This window comes from Pyxicephalus adspersus, chromosome Z (genome assembly GCF_032062135.1).
Source record: "Pyxicephalus adspersus chromosome Z, UCB_Pads_2.0, whole genome shotgun sequence".
Taxonomy (NCBI): domain Eukaryota; kingdom Metazoa; phylum Chordata; class Amphibia; order Anura; family Pyxicephalidae; genus Pyxicephalus; species Pyxicephalus adspersus.
In genome coordinates, this window is record NC_092871.1 from 59,716,340 (window position 1) to 59,737,251 (window position 20,912).

At 38.3% G+C, this 20,912-nt stretch overlaps 2 protein-coding genes across 19 annotated transcripts in view; one reads left to right on the forward strand and one right to left on the reverse strand.

Annotated features, from left to right (window-relative positions):
* The window catches only part of DNM1 (dynamin 1), a 140,644-nt gene that overhangs the window by 107,388 nt on the left and 12,344 nt on the right, over window positions 1–20,912 (forward strand). For 5 of the 11 annotated variants that reach the window (XM_072430547.1, XM_072430555.1, XM_072430546.1 and 2 more), the window contains one exon: window positions 6,008–10,387. The exons of 2 other annotated variants lie outside the window; for them this stretch is intronic. In XM_072430547.1, coding sequence (XP_072286648.1) covers window positions 6,008–6,077 — 70 coding nt within the window. In that variant the 3' untranslated portion in view covers window positions 6,078–10,387. Of the gene's footprint in view, window positions 1–6,007; window positions 10,388–20,912 lie in introns of those variants that run through there. 4 more of the 11 variants (XM_072430552.1, XM_072430548.1, XM_072430553.1 and 1 more) reach the window with 2 other exon arrangements.
* Window positions 12,516–20,912, reverse strand: part of GOLGA2 (golgin A2) — a 61,807-nt gene continuing 53,410 nt past the window's right edge. For all 8 annotated transcript variants that reach the window (XM_072430543.1, XM_072430540.1, XM_072430542.1 and 5 more), the window contains 8 exons: window positions 20,777–20,876; window positions 20,429–20,517; window positions 19,531–19,690; window positions 18,294–18,352; window positions 17,104–17,206; window positions 16,114–16,220; window positions 15,875–16,034; window positions 12,516–15,064 (listed from right to left, as the gene is read on the reverse strand). In XM_072430543.1, the coding sequence (XP_072286644.1) occupies window positions 14,814–15,064; window positions 15,875–16,034; window positions 16,114–16,220; window positions 17,104–17,206; window positions 18,294–18,352; window positions 19,531–19,690; window positions 20,429–20,517; window positions 20,777–20,876 (1,029 nt within the window). In that variant the 3' untranslated portion in view covers window positions 12,516–14,813. The remainder of the gene's footprint in view (window positions 15,065–15,874; window positions 16,035–16,113; window positions 16,221–17,103; window positions 17,207–18,293; window positions 18,353–19,530; window positions 19,691–20,428; window positions 20,518–20,776; window positions 20,877–20,912) is intronic.

A 20,912-nucleotide genomic window follows, 5' to 3' on the forward strand; every position in this document is an offset into this window, starting at 1 on the left:
CATAAAACCAGCAGTAGAGATTAACTGCAGCATCCAATCAAGTTTTAGATTACTGGAGTCAGATCAATGAAAGGTGAGCTCTTATTGGTTGCTTTGGAACACGGAACTAATATTTATTAATTAAACCCAAATGATTGAATTGAAGTTATTGATTGTGGCTATCCTAATAAATATTTTAGAAATGCCACAAAGTAATGGTTTAATGACCTTTATGCTAGAAATAGTAATTGCTAGAAAAAGGATTGAAAGGCAAAAAACAGTATACTTTGGCAACCAATCAACTCTACTTTCATTGTTCTGATGGCAGGAAACCTGAAAAGCTAAAATCTGACCGCTGTGAGTTACAGCATAACATTAAACAAAGGCTGCAGTCCACAAACTGAAATCCACAATGGTCCGCTTTTAGTAGTTTACTGTAAGACTAATGAAATATTAATGCAAAATTTCATTATTATTCTTTCAATGACTTTATAAAGAAAAACCCAGTCTGATTTAGACAAAATGTTCCTAACCCCTGAGCTAGTAATACAAATGTCCCTATTACAAAAATCTACAACATTTCTTTTAGTTTTATTATTTTACTACGTTTCTGATTTAGAGAACAACACAAAGATGGGGTTTTTTTGGCAAGTGATCAAATGTATTCATGATTCAGTCTCATAATACATAAACAATAGTGCTGGTTGCAATTACAAAAGTCTGGGAAAAAGATGCCCAGATTCTTAGTCAAGAGGCCCAATTTGGGCACCAAACAATATGTTTCTATCAGGAATATATCATAAAGTTTTAGGATGTGTTGCATGCGTTTGTCGATACTGACGCGTTTCGCCCAGTTTAGGCTTCTTCAGGGGTTTTTTATGAGGTTGGCCAAGTGATTGGAAGTATCTAGGTTCATAATAAATACATTATGTCAGTGTGTACTATTAAATAGAATTGAACGAAGACAATAAGTGTCCAAAGTAATGCACATAATAAAAAGTCAAGACTTACATATTCCTTGTAGATAGATCACATATGTAGTGATAGTATGTAGGGGCAATACTGTCCCCAAACAGGTTAACCATGAAAAAATAGCCTCCAATAAGGAGGGGGAAGGTTAGTTGTAATCACCCAAAGGGAGAACCGACGGTGAAGTAAGTAAAAGTAGTAAATATAGGATAGCATACTTAGACAAAAAGAAGGGGGGCGGTGGGGTAGTGTCATAATTTATTGCAAAGATTATTTATTTGGGATAAATATATATGTATAGGGTATATTGGAGAGTAAGAATAATTAAGTATAGACATAAAGCAGTGTGGTAATAGGGATTGACAAGTCATAAGGTTTATGGCCATAACATATGTAAATGTAATAGTATTGGTACTGTTTGGAAATAAGGATGATGATATAAAATACATTTATTTTGTAAACAAATATAATGTGAGTAAACTCTAGGGGATAGTGAATGAGCATATATTTGTAAAAGTAGTAAGATATAATTGGGTAAAGACTGGAGAATCCTATGGTATAATAAAATAAATACATATGGGGAATATACAAAAGATTACCTTATGGTCCTGAATACAGTGTACACATGAGTGCTGCTGAATGTGTAGCTGGCAGAGGAGACCCCGGTAGACACCTACTTATAAGTTGGCGTTCCGGAAATCCTGCTGTGCAATGTGCACGTCCCTGACATTAGCAGACGTAGACGTGTAGTCTCAGCGGCACCCTGAACAGGGAATTCCTAGGTGGAACCCCCATCTTGGTGACGATGAGAGGAGGAAAGAGGGAGTATCCCTGCACATGAGCGGGCTTATTCCCCTGGGAGTGCGCAGAAGCCCGCTCAGGGCAAAGCGAGTCCGTTCAATAGAACAGGCTCATGCGAGGATAAGGCAGATAGAATGGGAGTATAAGAGGATCCAGGTCATCTGCTCGGGGATGTAAGTAGGGTGGATATAAAAAAAACTCATAGGGTATCCAGATAAATAAAATAGGCTATAATAAATAAATAAATCATGGAAATAATATTGTAGAGAGGTGATGACATTCAAGAAATATTTAAACATATCCATATATGTTTATATCTTATTACTTGGATAGTAGTGATAAAGTAAAATATTCAACAAGAAATCTTGCTAGGATTGCTTTAGCCAACCTGATAATAAAAATATTATGTACATACAAAGTAAATATCTATAGTAATGCATAGAATGTCATGAATAAGACATAAACTTAGTCAAACACACGAATCATGTTGAGATAGTCAAATATCATATTGTAATCATATCATGTTGAGATAGTCTTTTGGTTGAATGGTCTTTTTGGTTTTTCCCACATAATAAAGGCCACATGAGCAAAAATGATCAGTTAAATAATGCCTGATGATAGGCAATTATTGTGATCTTTAGGCTTGTGCATAGAGCCGTTAAGAAGTTTGAGTATAGAGTTTTTGAAACTCCAATTACATTGTCCACAGGCCCCATGGGATAGATACCATGGGGTCTGGTGTCTTGTTCAGTAGTAGGGGGTGGATTATAGTAGCTATGGACTAGATAATCCTTAAGAGAACCTGTCTTTTTATATGTTATCATCGGTCTTGGGCCCAAATGGGATGATTTTTGCTGTAGCCCCTTAGTGTTAGCCTTTCAGTGAGTGCTTTAGCTTCTGGTCTAATATCTTGTTGTGATGTACAGTTGCGTTTGATCTGGAGCATTTGGCTGTAAGGGATGCTGTTAACTAAGGATCTGGGGATCTGTAGGGGGACAGTATTCCCCCTCACAGATCCCCATTACATTAGACATTTATTGTCTATGTTCAATTTTTTTTAATAGTATGTCTTTTTTACAAGTAAACAATGTACTGATAATAAGGTTCTTAAAGAATAACATGAATCCCCTCTATTATTATTATTATGCATTGTTAGTATGTATTTTTCACATTGTTATTTCCACACTGACATAATGTATTTCATATGAACATAGATACTTCCAATCAATATGTCCAACCTCGCAAAAAAAACCTGAAGAAGCCTAAACCGGGCAAAACGCGTCGGGTATCGACCAACGTATCCAACACATCCTAAAACTCTTTAATATATTCCTGATAGAAACATATTGTTTAGTGCCCAAATTGGGCCTCTTGACTAAGAATCTGGGCATGCGTTTCCCAGACGTTTGTAATTGTAACCAGCACTATTGTTTATGTATTATGAGACTGAATCATGAATACATTTGATCACTTGCCAAAAAAACCCATCTTTGTGTTAATTCTCTATTTATGTACCTTAAAGATTGGCAAACGAGCCTGTTGAAAAGGGCCACTTTGTACTATATTTACTAACCAAACCCACCTGAAAAAAAGCCTATACTGTGCTCTACGTTTCTGATTTAAAATAGGTGCCATTTGTTAGCCCACCACCTAGTAAGCTTGGAAGAACTAAAACCCTTTTAGTTTAGGATTGTGTAGGGAAAGGTTAAATCTCTGGCTAGGGACATATAAAGGGTGATTTCTCCAGCTGCACTATAGAATCTAATGGGGAGGAGATATTTGTTTTGGCTTTAGATATATTTTTAAATAGCATCAGAAGGGTACACCTGAATAAAGTGGCCAAACACGGGATACATTTTATTTTCTAAATTAAATCAACCAACTACATTGGTATTTTCTTCTTTGTGAAGGGTGATAAATCTATAGATTTTGGTATGTGTTTGTGAAATCAAATTTATATTTTAAATGATTGGTAAATGGACTGTTTTTACAGTTTTTCCTGCATTGGCCCTATCCATTGATCAGAAACAACTTGCCACAAAAGAACCACAGAGGCTGTCATTTCTGACCTTGTCATGACTGCCTATCTGTTATCTCTGTACATTGTAATTGGTACTTTCTGAGCTATTGATCCAAAACAAGTATGAATCTCAGAAAAGTCAGAGAAAAGTTGGAATTTCTGCTCTCCAGCTTAGTTCCGCTTTGATGACCCAGACTTATAAAGTCAATGGATCTGCATAGAAACCAGAGAACTAATTGTTAAAAGGAATTGTCGGCAATGGCAGACTCCTTGCTTCTTTCCTGAAAGGTTACTTTTCAAATAAAGTCCTCCAGCACCTATGCCATCTCCTGGTTGGTGCACTAAATAAACCTTTTGATAATTAACTGAACATTTTACTGATCTACAATTTAAGCAGATACTAAGCAGCTGCTTGGAGGTTCCCTAGCAAAATCAACTAGCTTGTGACTTCAGACTTTAAAGATAATCAGATAACCTGGAGACCTTTTGTGTCCTTCCCTCAAATTGGATTTTGTTAGTTATATTTAAAAAGGATTGTTCACTTATTGTGCCTGATTTATTAAAGCTCCCCAAAGCTGGAGAGAATACACTTTCATAAGTGAAGCTGGTTGATCCAGCAAACCTGAAAATGATCTGGTCTAGAATTTAAAACATTTGCTACCAAAAAGCTAATGACTTTTAGGAGATCCATTCCAGGTTTGCTGGATCACCCAGCTTTTCTGATGAAAGTGTATTCTCTCCAGCCTTGGGAAACTTTAATAAATCAGACCCATTGTTGGATACCAGTGAGAAAAGGGTCTTTTACCTTCAAAGCTATAAAACAAAGCTATAACATGACTTGGAGTATGCAGAAATAGGCATTCCTTTGACAGGTGATCTTGGGTTTAATAATGGTCTTCATTCCTCATTCCTAAATCTTCTTACTAATACTTCTGATGGCTAATGTTCCTGATTTTCACTTTTTATTTTCTTCCTATTTCTGTTGAATATTGGTGTGCTCTGCTTGTTCTAGTAATTGTGCCTGGCAACTCGGACTGTTTTTTACCCACCTTCTGTGACTCCTTACTGTTAAGGTTGATTACCTTACAGCCCCTCATCCACACACTCATCCAGCCCCTCACAAATTCTTACCTGGTCATGCCATTATTGTTCCCTCAGAACATTGTCTTCCTTCATATTTAGTACCCCCTTTGTATAGGTTGCTGCATGCCTTAATAAGAAGTGACAAGTGTTGTTGTGCTTGCTCTGTGCTATTCACAGTCAGCCCGCTTAAACCTGAGCAGTTTCCAGTATATGTATATTAGGATAAATACTTTTTGCTTCGACCTCAAAACTGTAAATGGCCAGCTCCATCCAAACCTCCTTCTTTGTTTTGGGTAGAGTTGTGAGAAAAGGATTTTATTCAGTATGTTCCAATTGGAGAAGTAAAGGGCAATAGCGGCTCAAAACGGAACACACAAATAAAAACAAATCTTCCTATTGGAATGGGAAAGGGTAAGATGTATGGGTGTCACAGGAAAAGGAAGCTATGGGAAACATCTAGTGGGATCACAGAAGGAAGTATAAACCTGACTAAAAATTTTACCCCATCCAAAACTAAAATCATTTTTGTCTGGTGTTAGACTTTAAGACCATATTTATAAAAGAAATTTAGAAGGTTATTTTTGTTACTGGACATGCTGCTTCCTTGCTAATACCCAATATTTGGATCACAATGTCTATTCCTAAAATATGAGAAGTGTAGTCTTTTTGGTAGTCCCTCTTTTTTTCTCATTGTGACCCTAATTGTATTGACTACCAAAATCTGAGGTGTATATAGTGGTATTTGAGGGTTACTTTACCCTGTTTAAGGACATTCGTCTACTCTGCCTTATTGATCGTACATTGGTTTTACTGCTTCATTTAAAAACATTAAGTAAATAATATGGCCTCTTGTACAGGCCCAGTGGGCAGTGCCAGGCTTGAAGAGCATTAAAGGTCACAGTGGCTATTTTGAGTCATAGAATATAATCCAAGGTGAGATAATTATCAAATTGTTCTGATGGATTAAAATAAACTACATTGACTTTCCTTCAGACTAAAGAAATAAAGAATCACAATACTCAAGCAAGGAAGATGTATGAATTAAAAAAATGTTTCCAGTTGACAGGGTATCCTGGGCTGACTGTTCCACTTCATGAATAATGCTAATCATGCTCTATGTTTTCTTGTCTGTTTTTTTTTTCTACTTTCATCCAGCAGGAAGGCTCCCGCTTCACCTACACGACCCACCATTATCCGACCTGCCGACCCGTCCCTCTTAGATTAATTCATGGAGGCCTGACTGCCGAAATCAGCTTTCTCCCTACCACCCCTCCTCTTAGCCCCCCATTACACCTCTTCCAGGCATGGTGAAAATGTCCCCTCTACTTCACTGTGTTGTAAACACTGGCTCAGTGTCACTATGTATTGTATAGTACAGATGTGTAGTATTGTCCTTTGCAGCTCCATATTGTGATGTTAAAAAACCTGAAATGTCTGGTCAAATATAATATAGTGCAATCAGCAGACCAAAAGCTGATAGGTTTGAAAAACAAGTAAAAAGTTTTTTTTATTATTTATGTTCAAATTTAACCTGTCTGCTATGCAATGAAGGTGGTCATTATGTATCCTGGCTCAACTTTACACTGCAACTACTAAGGCCCACTGGATTGGTAGGACTCTTGCTGACTTGCTTCAGCATTGCTACCTGGACTTGACATTTAACGTAGAATAAATCTGTGTACCATGTAAAATTATCAATCTACACAAGTTTAGAGTATCTTCAATTTTATGATAGCACACGATGCCTCCTTATACCCTAATCATTTAAAAGCAAGTAAACCTGAAGTCAGGCAAAAGGTAATGAAGCACAAGCAATATTCCCCAGCAGGCACTTTCAGGTTTAAGGGCCAGACTCTTGATTGCTAAAACTGGTCAAAATTTGGAAACATTCTGGGCTTCAAAAGACAGCAGAACTTATGTAAATGTCATTTTTCTGGGTATTAGCAACATTTACCAGGTTTACCCTTTCAAGCAGAGTTGTGGTCATAAAAAAATGTCCTCCTATTCAATTACTTCCAAAGACGTAGACATGAGGGGGGATAAGCTGCAATGCACCCCCCTTTCTTTTTGACAACTAATATAATTATTTTATAAATTGTTTTGGCAACTTGCTGTATGTATTCTAGAAATGCTAGTAAAGTACTAATATATATATATATATTAGATAGTTTCACATGTATATGTATGTGTGTATGTACATGTTAATATTCCAGCATATATTTGCCCTCTGATTAGTTTTAATGAAAATCTGAGGTCTATCGTGTCAATTCCTTTGACCTCTCACATTGTCCTCTAAATTTTGAGCTTGCATAACGGTGTAAAAAATAAGAAACCTTTAGTTATTACGATACATTTTATACTTTTTATTTGAGCTATGAAGATTGGCTTGTAACACTATTATAAACTCTCAGAGGCCTGCAAAAAGTTTATGAAGTCGGTCAGTTGACAGCACAACAACTATCTGGTAATCTTGCAGCAAATTTGCCTGCAAGTAATATTGCAGCAAATTTGAAACGGACATGGCCAATTTTCAGCCTAGGTGTGAATATAATGAGCTCTTTGAATAAGTTCAATTTTGATTCCTTTTTCTTTACAGAAAGCATCAAATGGCACACATTTCTGGTAACACATTACCCATAACAATTGTACCTTTTAAATCTGAGGTATGTCTGACTGATTTTTTTCTTCCCTTCTTGTTTTCTTTCTTTGACTGCAAATAGAGCCACTCGAGTAAGCCCATCAAGGCCAGAGAGTCCTAAGCCTCACTATGATCTGTAAGCCTCCCTGGGCTCAGACTGCTGCCTGCTTCCTAGCTTGTTCTGTCTTGGAGTGTGACACTTCCCACACTGTCTCTTCTGTTGTACAATGGTTGTGTTATATGCATCTCAAATGTGATTATTAGTAAAAAAAAGAACACAAAATCAAATATCATCTTATGTTAGTTACAGTAAGGAACCATGTCTGTGGTAGTGGCATATCCTTATATAAATATTTCTAAATAAATATATATATATCAGATCTTAAATATACACCTTGGAAATATGTAAGCAATTGTGCTTCCATGTGATTCTCAGTCTTTAGTAGAACAAAGATGCCAGAGAAGTGATTGGATGTCAGTTGGCAGCTGGTTCTGTATCTCTGCATGAAAAGAAGCTTCAGTTTATGGAAAAGATGTTCTTCGTGCTGGTGTTAGCTGTGACAGCTGTCAGAGCGTTGAATAAAATATGTTGTATGTAAAAAAAAAAAGATAAAAATCAGAGTCCTATTTCTTAAAAGAATAATTGAGTCAATGTATTAGGTCAAACGAATCATACATCTTTTAGAGCTTAAATCTGAGCTAAATAAATATTATCTAAATACAAGATCCACGTGAATCCTTACTTGGTGTCTTTTGTGTACTTCCTTCAGATCTGTGCAGTAATTCAGCATTAAACAGTTTCAGTAGCTTCCTGCAATAATGATTGGTCAGCATTTCTCTCTTTCCTTGTGCAGGATAATGGGTCTTGTATCCATCCCCCCCTTTACGTTTCCTGCAGGCAGCCAGTAGTAGGGTGCTGCTCCTGGGTCCGTTACATCTATGCTTAATCTATGTGTAGGACAGCAATTATGTCACTTTACAAGGTAATTTCTTAATTTGCTTTAGCATTTGGTGCAAATAAAGTAAGTAGTGGATATCTGTCTATTGTAGGAATGTGTTTAAATCAGAACCCCAGATTAGATTATGAGATAAAATGATTAAGGACTACAGAGTTGCAATAACTATATATACTCACACTCACTCACTCACACACTGCTGCTTGAAAGTTTGTGAACCTAAGTTTGTTTAAAATTTTCTATATTTTTACATAATGTGACCTAACACATCATCTGATTGTCAAAGTACTAAAAGCTGTGGAGAAAAACTAGTTGAAAACTAGGTAAAATAAAAATTACAATTGGTCATATATTCATTGAAAATAAAGTATCCAATATATGACATCTTTGTGTTGCAAAAGTAAGTAAATGCTCATGTTTTCAATCAATGGAATGACAATCAGGTGAGAGACCCTAATTTATTTAAAGGATGGGGGATTTGTGGATGTGTATTATCAAAGAAACAAAGGATGTGTCTGAGGTGTTGTGGATACCTATAATGCTGGAAAAAGGTTACAAGACCATCTATTAAAAGTCTGGACTCCACCAATCAATGGTATGACAGATTGTGTACAAATAAATGAAATTCAAGACTGATGTTACTATATCGAGAAATGTTCGACTATTAAAGATAGTCCAATTGCAAGGTGTGTAATAGATTACATTAAATAAGGAAAAGAGAGAACGGGGTTCTTTGGTCATTGATGTATTTACAATCATAAGTAAGATATAACATCATATGCCACTAAAAATAAATGTCTTAAAGTGGAGTACAATGACCTAAAAATAACCAGGGTCACAACTACTACTTAGTGTGAAGGGAGTTACACCTTTCTCTCTCTTTAGTCTTACTGTGCTAAAAAGGTGTGTAATAGTCTGAGAGGTTAAATAGGAACCCAGGGTAACTTAGGGCCAATGTTGATGTCCATAAATCCATCATTAGAACACTGAACAAAAATGGTAGTTATGCCAGAATAGTAAGTGAAAACCATTGCTCTTCCCGAAAAATATTGCTGCCTGTCTAGATATAATGTTGACAAGAATCAGAAAACTGGAAGAATGTTTTGTGAACAGCTGAAGCCAAAATAGATATTTTTGTCCTAAAGCGACTCTAAACCCAAGCAACTCAACTATCCATGTATCATTGCAGGCCACAACTATAATTCTTCTCTTGTTCCTCCAAGAGACAATCTTTGCCCATGTCAAGATGACATAATTCACACACAGGTGATCAGGAGTTTATTCATCCCTGGCAAGCGCAGGGGAAACTGGGATCGCCAAGTTTCCCTGGAAACCAAAACTGAAGCTACGCATGTACAATTCAGTTTTGTCAGAGACATCATCAGGCAGGTAAGGCAGATTATTGCAGAAAGGACATGACATGCCTGATACAGCATTTGTAAAACTAGAACTTTAAAAGAGGTGCATTACATAGGTAAAAATCCTGCATTGCAGAATAAGATCCATATCCCAGCTGCATAAATGGTAGTGGAAGTGTTCTGGTTCAGGTCGGTTTTGTTGCACCCAGACCTGATTGGCTTGCCATCAATGAGGGAACAATGAATTCTGAATTGTACCAGAGAATTCTAGGGGTAAATGTCAAAACATCAGTCTGTAAACTGAATCTCAACAGACAGCAGTCATGCAGCAAGACAATGATCCTAAAGACATGACCAATTTAAAGCCCTGACCCTAATCTACTTCATATGTTGTGGAAAGAGAGCAGTTTATGTAGAAATGCACCACAATGACATATGACTATAGTAGGGACATTAGATTGAGAGCCCCTTTGAGGGACAGTTAATGACATGACTATGGACTTTGTAAAGTGCTGCGTAATGTCTGCTCTATGAAAATATAAATACTGGATATTAATAAAATCTACTGTCTGCAAACCTGAAATCCAAAGTGAATTTTCTTCAACTGTACTGCCAACTGTTATAGAGATGTGAATAATAATAAAGAGGGGGTGTCCTGTGGTCCTTTAACACTATTTTAGGGCTTTTTATACAATACAGTGTACTGAAAATAAGACAGCATATAAGACCACAAAATACTGAACAATTCACTATGACTCTAAATAAAATAAAATAAAATAAAAAGGGTTAGAGGGAGGGCAGGGTATGGCAATCCAATTTTTATTTGTGGCCTAATTATTTAGACTGTTGTGGTCTAGCTCAGTGAGCACCTCAGAGTGACATCATTATGACATATTCCGTCCACTCTTCCATTGCAGATCTGAACCTGTAATGGAAGAATGGGCGGGCCGCTGGTCTAGCTCATGGTCATGCAGGATACAGAGATCTGCAGCACCTACCTTATAGCCGATCCTCAAGTCCTTGACAAAAAATGTGATACATCTTACCTGGTTCATTCTGACATCTCCAGAATGGTATGCATTCTGTCAGGAGATACCAGTGCATCAGGATTTTATATGCGTTTTCCTTGTGGAGTGTACAAAAGAAACTTTTGCGAGCACTGCTCCCAATTCATTTGCCAAATCTCCAGGGGAAGCTCCCTGCTCAAATCCTGCTCCCATTTCAGCATGTACAAATGCTTGACAAAGGGCATCGTTGGTTCTGTATTTAGTATTAAGTAGATTTCTGAGATGAGTCCTTTTTGGGTTGGGCCACCTGTACATATCCTTTCAAATCCAGTCAAAGCAGAAAGTAAGGTTTTTAGTAATGGACTGTGCATAGTGCCTTATCTGCAGGTACTCATAGAAACTGGTAAAAGGAGTTCTAGATCCCCCTGGAGATCGGCAAAAGCAAACAGTTGTGAACATGGATGGATCAACTGACCAAAATGGAAAAGACCCTTTGTTTGCCATAGCTCAACTGGGATTTATAATACCATATAAAGTCAAGGGTGGCAGCCTGCAGTCGTACAATCACCGTGCATGGGACTGGAATCAGGAGGTTCGCAAAGAAATACCACATTTTGGGGAGTATGGACATTTTGACCAGGGCGATCCGACCAAAGAAAGATATCAGATGTGCGAGTGTGTGAATGCAGATGCAGCGAGAGATTAATTGGGAGTGCTTCAGTTTTGGAGGCATTGATCTTGTCATATCTGTCCAATACATTATTGAGATTAGGGAGGGTGATGGGAAGATTTGTCAATGTCAACAGTATGTCATCCACAGAAGGCAATAGTAAATGTTTTAGATCTGATGGGGAACCCTTGGATATCAGGATGTTTGCGAATGGTCTGAGCTAATGTTTTGATGCACAGAGCAAACAGGAGTGGTGACAAAGTGCATCCCTGCCCAGTGCCATCGTGGATGTGTATGAGGGGCAAATTGGCATGTGTCAGCTGGATCTCAAAATAAGTATAGGAGAGGTCATCCAGTCCGGGGGCTTTCTGGAGTGGTAGGTTTTTGATAGTGAGAATTACTTCTTCCACAGCAATGGTCTCGGGATTGTAATGCAAGGTACCCTGGCTATCTCATACGTCCATTGGTGTATTTTTGGCGGTCTGGTCCCTGATTTGACAGGTCAAATGAGAATCTGCTTTGTTCTCTGTCATAATGTTGGTGTAGGTACTTCAGGGATTGTTCCACCTTGTCCATGGCCAGTTTTTTATGGTGATTTCTAAGATCAATCACCTTGCGAAGTCTGTTCGCAGATGGGGCAGCATATAGGGACCATTCTTTCTAGTCCCACTAGCGAGGTCTCTAGCAATTTTTTTTTTTTGTGGCCGATTCGGCAATGCACTGTCCGTGTGAGAAGTAGCAATTTTTAGCTGAGAACTAAAACTGTTTGGAAATCAGGGAGCTGAGAATGTCATAAAACAACAGGAAATTAAAAGCTCACTGTATTTCTTGCAGGATTCATCAGGTATTTCTATGTACTTGCAATGTGTGTAAACACTCAATATTTATTTTACACAGACTCAGACTATGTATTTTTACCACAGAGAGCCTCCTCCTAATCTCATTCCAAGGTCTTTCCTCCTTGAGGATTTAAATCTTGGATTTTAGAGGTTATTTAAAAATGTATAAATACATTTAGAAAAAAACACAATATGTTGAATTTGCTGAATATGTTTATTCAGAAAAAAACAAAAATTTATTTCCAACAAGATGAAATCATTACAGCAACAGAATGGAAAGTGCAGCCCCCTGACCTGTGAAGTATCACATAATAAATTATAATAACCCCCCATTCCCTAATAATAAACCTCCAATCAAGATGACAGACCAGCTTCCATAGAAGCTCCATCATAATTTAAAGATCCCTGAAGCGGAAAATGCTGATCCAGGAATTTACAAAATGTTACACTCGTACACTATGTACAGGAACGTTACCCGACAGGACTCAGGAACAGATATGGGAATTCGATCCAAGCCCAACCTATCCAGGATACATGTGCAAACTTTCAGACAGAATATGATTGACAGGGTGAACTGACAACCCTCTGTCATCCCACATTCATCCCAAGCTCTTACTGCAATTTATAGTTGTTAAACTTTTGAGGCTAAAAAGAAATGTGTGTCGGTGTCTGCATGCTCAAAGTTTCAATGTACTGGAGGCTCTTTTTTTTTTCCTGGCAAGGCTGGGATTGGTGAATACAAGTGTTCTGAAAGTGCTAAGCAGTGTTACTATATTCATAACGCTAAAGATGAAGGTTTTTCTAGTCCATATTTGGGTTAATTAAAATCCAAATGCAGCCAGCCCATTACTGGGAATTAAACACCATACAAGTGACTATATTGTGAGATCTACAGATTTACTAAGAACTAATGTCATGCTTGGATGCTACAATACCTGCAATCAAAGGGTCATTGTTATCTTGTTAAAACTATCCCACTTAGGGTTTGTTCAGATAGAAGGTTGTGGAGATGCAGTTACCACATAATCAGCCATACACAATTTTCCATGGTCTCTCTTCAGACAAATGTTTACTTATGTAAGAAGCAGTAAGCAGTGCCCAAGAATGCCAGATCTATCATGGCAGTTGACAAATTCCTGACAACTGGCTCTATGATGCACTAATTTATTTCACTGACAGACAGAAGGTGACACAGCGGATTACTGGTTGGTAGGCTGTCAACCACCTGGTAATTGCCTCCTAAAAAACCTGAAAACCCACCCATGTAAACCATCTTTTAGACTTCATTTTTTATTAAGGCAGGTTTACTTTGGAGATCTCCACACTGCCCTTCTCCCCAGAGATATCCTGGTTCCACCATGACTCCCGCCATGCTCACAGCAATAAGGACACACTTTCATGTAGGTGCAGCCATTCTGCCAACCAAATTGAAAACTTGAGGCCACCAGCATCCCAGATAGTTATAGGACGCCATTAGATGACTGTACTAGGCGAACCTAACTTTTAAAAATAGTTCTTAGCAAAATGACCGGCAGAATTCATACAAAAAATGGCTGCCTTTAGGTTTTACCTGCTGACATTGGTTTGGCTTATCTTGAACTGTTTCATATCAAATTAAAAAACTTCAAACATAGGAAATATTTTGATTAGGTTATAGATGCTTAAATCATCTGAATCAGAAACCACTCAGGAATTGCTTATATATCCAGCTTAGTAAATGATTAAAGTTTCTTCTTAAAATGTATCTCTAAAATCTTCTCTACGCGCCTGACCTACCATGGGGCCTGCAGCCAAAAAATAAAGGCCACAACAAACACTTTTTATAACTTCCCTAAAACAAACCCATCCTTGTCTCCTTTATTTGGACATCCTTGAACCACATTTTACAGATTTACTAAGCAGCATGTAAGAACGTGGACAACGCTGTGTAATGGCCAGTCACCATCCTCTTTTGTCTGCTCACTCCTGAGACCTTCCTTTAAAACTTCTACATTGCCCTATCTCATTTGTAGCAAGAAATACCTTGCAGCTTTCCTATAGCAAACTAGAACAAAAATATTAAATTAGCCTTAGAATGGTTTAAAAAAGAAGCGTCAATTTGCATGGTGTTGACTTATCTGACCCAAGTAGCTAAAGATTAAACTAGCAAAGTGCAGTATTGAAGGATAATGCTAATCTTCCTATGCTGCCAGCCTGTGTGAACAGAACTACAGGCCACTAGGGTAGATTTATTGGGGCAAATCATTACAAATACTGAAAACTCCCTCATTTTCACCATATTTTGGAGGGAAGAATCACACCCTTCCAGGAACCAATGCTAAATATAGGAAATGCGGTCCCAGTTCTGGATTATTCCCAGCAGTTGTAGTACCCACCAATCTCCGGCCCACCCCCCCAACCCCAAGTGACTACTACTCCTGCACAGCTAAAGATCATGAGTCACAGTTCAGAGGAGTGGAAGGAGTGGCATTCCATATAAGAGGGACTGTGATCTCATACCACCATAATGCGGACCTCATCATTCTCATCCACACGATAAAAGAAGGGTATACAAGGATTGTGAAGAAATGAATTGCTGCGTTCCTGTGGGTTCTGGATCTCACGAAGAAGCTGCATGATCTGCTTTGCAGTGGGGTCAGTGGAACTGGGGTTTGTACTTGCTTCATCTTGTGTCATAGAGAGAGGTGATGAAATCTGAGCTTTCATTTGACCAGAGTCCTCCACCAAACTGACTTCTTCCAGCACTATTGTGTGTGGACAAGGGTCATAATTAGATGTCAAGTAACAGTGGCATCTTTTCTGTAAAATGTCTTTGTACACGTCATTTGGTCATTTGTGTTACTTAAATTTAACTCTAGCAAAAACATTGTAAACAGGGAAATATAAACGGCTCGCCTATTTTTTTGCTACCTCTGTGGAGGTATATTTTGCTGTCCTTCATGTTTGGTATCAACAAAAGGAATGGAGTTCTTAAACCAACAGCCATAAAAAGGTTCTCAATCTATCTCATTTTACTTGATAGACATGTCATATTTCATATATTATGGTGTGTGTCACCATGTGGGAGATTAAAAAGGAGTTTTAATGATTTGGCTTTAATCATCCTGGATTTTATTGTCACGGGAAGTGACATGGACACATGGACACATTTCTGACAAAACAGGCATTTTCTGTTTTTGCTATAAAATGGTGTTGGCCTGCAAAAAAAGAAAACAGATGCTGCCACCACATCCAAGGCCTGGTAAGATGCAATAGATTAAATTTGGGGTCTTGGGTTTAGACACTCTCAAACATGAGGTGATAGCACGATAGTAGTTATAATCAACTAAAAACATACTTGATAGGTTTTTGATTGACATTTGTTCTGTTTAAATGAATGATTATAGATATCCTTAATTTCTTGCAAAAAAAAAAAAAACATGATCTGTGTTGCTGTTTAGCTGCTAGTTCAAGATGTCACTTTCCACCTCAGATTCTTTACAATAAACCTGAACTATTGTCAATTTCATATATAGATGTCTTTCTATAATGTGAAAGTTTGTATCAAGCCTTACCATCTCCATCCGCTGCACCCAGTTCCATTGGTTTGTCAGAATTGGGAGCCATATCCCCTACTTCCTTAACTCTCTTTGCTGCCTCTGCATATTTCTTGTACCAGTCATTTCTCTCTCCCACCAACCTCATGACCAAAACTTGCAGCTCCATTAACTTGGTCTGCACATGAGAGAATAAAGAGGTAACAAAACGAATACAGAGAAAAGATGCCAACCAATCATATGCCAGGATACCTCACCTTCATCTCCTCTTTGTCTTGAGCCAGTCGGCTGATGTACTCCTCCTTCTCTCTGTGACGCTCTTTCAGGATGGCCCTCTGGCTTTGATAAAGTGCAATGTATTCCCCTGTAGAGACAGAGAATCATTAATCATTGAACTCTGCCACTGTATAGAAACAAATTAATCTGGGGTTTTCATTAGCATAGAAAGTTGCAGCAACAGTCTGTGTTTTGAAGAGACCAAAGTAGAAAGAGAGACCAGACTGAACACACAGCTAAATAATTTAGAAGAGATGCACCCCTGCTTCTCTTTTCAAACAGAGCTGACAGCCTCTTAAACAACACAGGCTTAAAATCCTACAGCATCCAGCATGGTTAAAACTATTAGAGGTATTTATTGTAAATTGAGAATTTATGAGTTAATTAAAAGCTGTTGTTGAGGCTCAGCAAGGAAAAAAAATAGTTCATTCTACCATCATCACTTCATAGGTACCCAGAATAGCAGCAGGATATGATGTCTCCCCAAATTCAATCAGGGATTTCTAAAAATCAAATTAGGAGGGGCTGCATGGGGTGGGGGTAATGGATGTGATGGACTCCTATGCTTTAGTACATGGACAGTAAGACCCAAAAAAAAAAACCTCTGATCTGAGTCAGAGATCTTCTACCCAGGAAAGAATGCTTCAGGAAACCCTTCAATATATTAGTGATCTGAACTCTTTAGTGTAAGGCCACTGCAAGGTACAAACTTTGGACACCTTTGCAAGTGGGAAAAAATAAAAGACTTCTTCATATTCTTTTTCATTCTTATTTGCATACTTGCTCTGAGTTTGTGACTACGTATTGAGAATGAGGAGCACTATGACAAGGTCATTAGCCTTTGCAAAAGGAAAAGTCCCAATGACATCCTTCATTTTTCACCTGAGAATGACACCTCCCCACCTTGGATGTGGATGTGTTCCAACTATTATTTTCTCTCCCTCCATACAGTAAAAAAAAGCATAACAAACCAATCGTGTCTGTCTCTCCTGATAGCTGGATACAGCGATGCTCCAACTCTTCCACTCGTTCTTTGAGCTCCACTCTCTCTTGCATCAGGTTTGTGAAGCGGGACTAAGACCAAGCAAAGGGACACAATTAATTTTGTCTAGTGGACACAGTAGTAAATCGGAATACAAACATGCATTATTTAGAACTATCACAATACGTGCCGCCCACATGAATCCTACAGCAGATGTATATCACTATCATAGCATGTCACACATATAAGGAAAAGGCCACTGTAGAAATGTATGATTAATATATCCTCTCCATTATGGTGTCCATACAAAACTAAAGTCTAGTCACATTTCTGAATAGAGACAGCAGGACCTGTGCATGGGACAAAATTCAGCAACATCAACACCTTTCATTTTGTTAGGATAGAGCACAAAGAAGGATTAAGTTTGGCAGATTTAGTGGAGAGACATGCTGGAAGTCTTTGGCTGCCTTATGAGGTTATTGGTGTGTTGCTGTTCCTTTAAGGAGAAAAGGTCAGCATCCAGGTAAGCCTGCTCTTTTTGTATTGCTATATATTGCAATATTTTTCATACATTAGGAAAAATGTTATATTACAGTACGGTCTCGACTATCTGGCCTAATGTGGCGGAAAGGCAGGCCGGATAACAAAAAAGCCAAACAGGCCAGAGTTCTAAAAACACTCACTTCCTGCCCCAACAATACTAATAAAAACCTTTTTATACCAAAATTCGCTCCTATTCATATTTTCTGACATCTTAGTGCAGGACAGTACTCCGTATTCTGCAGTTGTTGACATCCAATACACAACTGAGGAAGTGAAGAGCAGGTAGCAGGCAGGGGAAAGCGCGTTTTGCATGTCTCAACTTGTGTTGTGCACATGGAACTTAGGATTGTAGCAGAGGCCCGCTTGCAACGCCTTGGCAAAATAAAATATTCCTCATTTTATTACAGAGAAGTATTTATTTATTTTTAACTAGGCCAGATAGTACTGAGGCTGGATAGTCGCGAGCCAGATAGTCGGGAGTCTACTGTATATATATATTCATTGCTATATATAGTTGTTATATCCTATAGTTGGTTTTAGACAATGACAGGGACTCTTGTTCAGAACAGGACCCCAATGCTACAAGGCTACACTGCTGGCCACAGCAAGCGGACATGGAATCATAGGACCACCTACCTGTAACTTCTCCATAGCACTCTGTAAAGCATCATACACCTCCCGAGGGACACTGAGCTCTGTGAACAAGCACAGAAAACATTTACACTCACTACTGGTTAACTTACATCACACAATACATCACACAATTGTGTAATTTACATCACACAATTTACAACAAAAGCCTTAAAAAAAAAACATTTTCCACCCACACACAGAACATTACCGAACACAAAATGACATCCAATCTGCAGCTGAAAATAACATGGTGTTTTATAATTACAATTTCTTGAGTTGTATAACCTATGTTAGATGTGAAATACGCAGCATATCACACTCTAGAAACATAAAACTTTTCTCTAGTGTGGGCAGAGTACAGATTGCTGAAGTTGATCCATAGCGTGGTGCAACAGAGGAGGAGCAGGAGGATGCCTTGCTGTCCTCCTGTCACTCTATCACTGAATACAAGTCACTGAACTGAAACAAGACTGCAGGTAGTGAAGTCTGAAAAGTTAGAATTTCTTATCTGTATTCTTGTCTCAGGCACTTTTTTTACCAAAAAGATAACGGCCAGGGACCCTCTTAGAAGAAGAGGTCCGTTTACAGTCTTACACCCTATTTGTGTGACTTGAGATGTGATGTGAGTCAGCAGTCTAAGGCTTCAGTGTCCTGTTTGGGTGGTATAGGTTCAAGAATTATGGACTTTTGAAGTAAACCTGTATTCAAAAATTGCACACTTGCCACTCCTATATGGAACATTATAAATGGTACCTATGCCTAAGCAGTGAAAGGTTAACCATTTGTTTTAAATTCCTCCTGGAAAAAAAACCCTATATGCTTCCACTGCTTAGCCCCATAGCTTTATTTCAGCAGTGGAATATCACTGCTGCCTCTGACTGCTAGTCTTATGATGTCTGAAAGGAGATTTTCTCCACCAAGAGGACTACACAAGACACGGTGTAGAACAAAGCACTATAAGTCATTATTGTTGACAGCTGCGTAGTGACCACATGCATTATTAATGGTTCATATTTTGGCACAACTTCCACAGTTTAAGCCTTCTTTAGGTTAGCAGCTTTTCCCCTATAGGGTGGAGCTAATCTCTCTACAGGTCTGCCTTGCCCAAGCAAATATCAATATACATAGCCCCTCACGTACCAATAACACTCATACAATACCATGTAACAGCCATAACAGCAAACCAATAAAGTGACAGAGAAAACTCAATTTGTAGGATATAAACACATTTCCATTCAACCTGCAGACTGATGGACGGAAGGAGCCAGCTCCTGTTGCTGTGGGAGTTCAAATATCTCCTGCAGGAGCTGTTTACAGGTTCTCTTCTGCTCCATGAGTTGCCGCTCTACCTCATCGCGCTCTCCATGTAACTTGGAGATAGCAGAGGAAAGGAATGTTATCTGTGGACATAAATCATTTATACATTGGCAACACATTAGACAATTTTTATCATAAAGCATAAAGACAGCATAAAAAAGGAGTGGCTGCTATGGTTGACTTGCTTGCCTTCTGGAAGCGTCTGACATATACAAAATGAACACTCTTTCTGTGCAATCTCCCTAGTTAGTCTCACTGTGCCAAAGTACAGTACACTAGCCAGCCTGTTGACCATCTACTGAAATCAGCTTAGTCTTTAGGAAAGGGCCCAGTGTATCATATAGACATAAGAAAATAGGTTCAAAAATATCTTAAAGAAAATTTAAAGTAGACTATATTAAATTCACAGGATACAGCATTTAAATGATATACACCAGAGTACTGAACGGGTAAATCCTGCTTTTTTTTGTCATCTAAGTCCTACTGAGTAAGATCTGTCACTACATCCTGTCATAATGGCACAACAGGAAGTCAGATTAAATTTCTGCCCTATACTGCAGATAACAGTGTCTCTTTAGGTCACAAGTGCTCGGTTAATTAGTTCTTGGCTGTGCTACAGTGCACATCATCTCCATCACGTACATAGAATTAGAATGCAGTTTACAATCAGGGTGTGTCCTTCCAGTTTGCTTCAGACATCCCAGGACCCAGCCACAACTTAAATCACCTACTGTAAAAATACTTAGATGTAGTAGGGGATGACAGAACAGATGCATACTATATTCACAAAAAAACAAAAACAAAAAAAAAACATAGCTCACCATTTCTTCTCGAGTTTCAAAATCTTCAGGAACCACCAGTAATGTCTTGGGAATTTTGTCTTCATATGTTTTGCTCTCCACACCATCTCCTGTGGCAGAAAAGGATGTTTTGTTTTTTTTTTTAATTTGTTTTATACACAAAAACAAAAACATTATTAATACACAAAACCCATCTAGGTAGTTCAATCACATGTCCAGCTGCCAATTGTTTTTGGACAGTGTGGAAGGGCTAGAACCCTTTCGATCATCCTCTTTTCTTAATAGGGAACACAGCATCTTAAAATACATCAGGATGTAACAAAATTAGACAGTCAGATGCTGGGGTATCTGAAGCTGAATTTCACCAACCTTCCATCCTACTCAGAGCTCCACTGTCTGGATCACTGCGGATCTGAAGCACCTGAGCTCGAAGTACCTGGTTTTCTTTGGTGAGAAGTTCCAGACTTTCCTGAAACACAATGCAAGACGTCACTTCTCTTACATT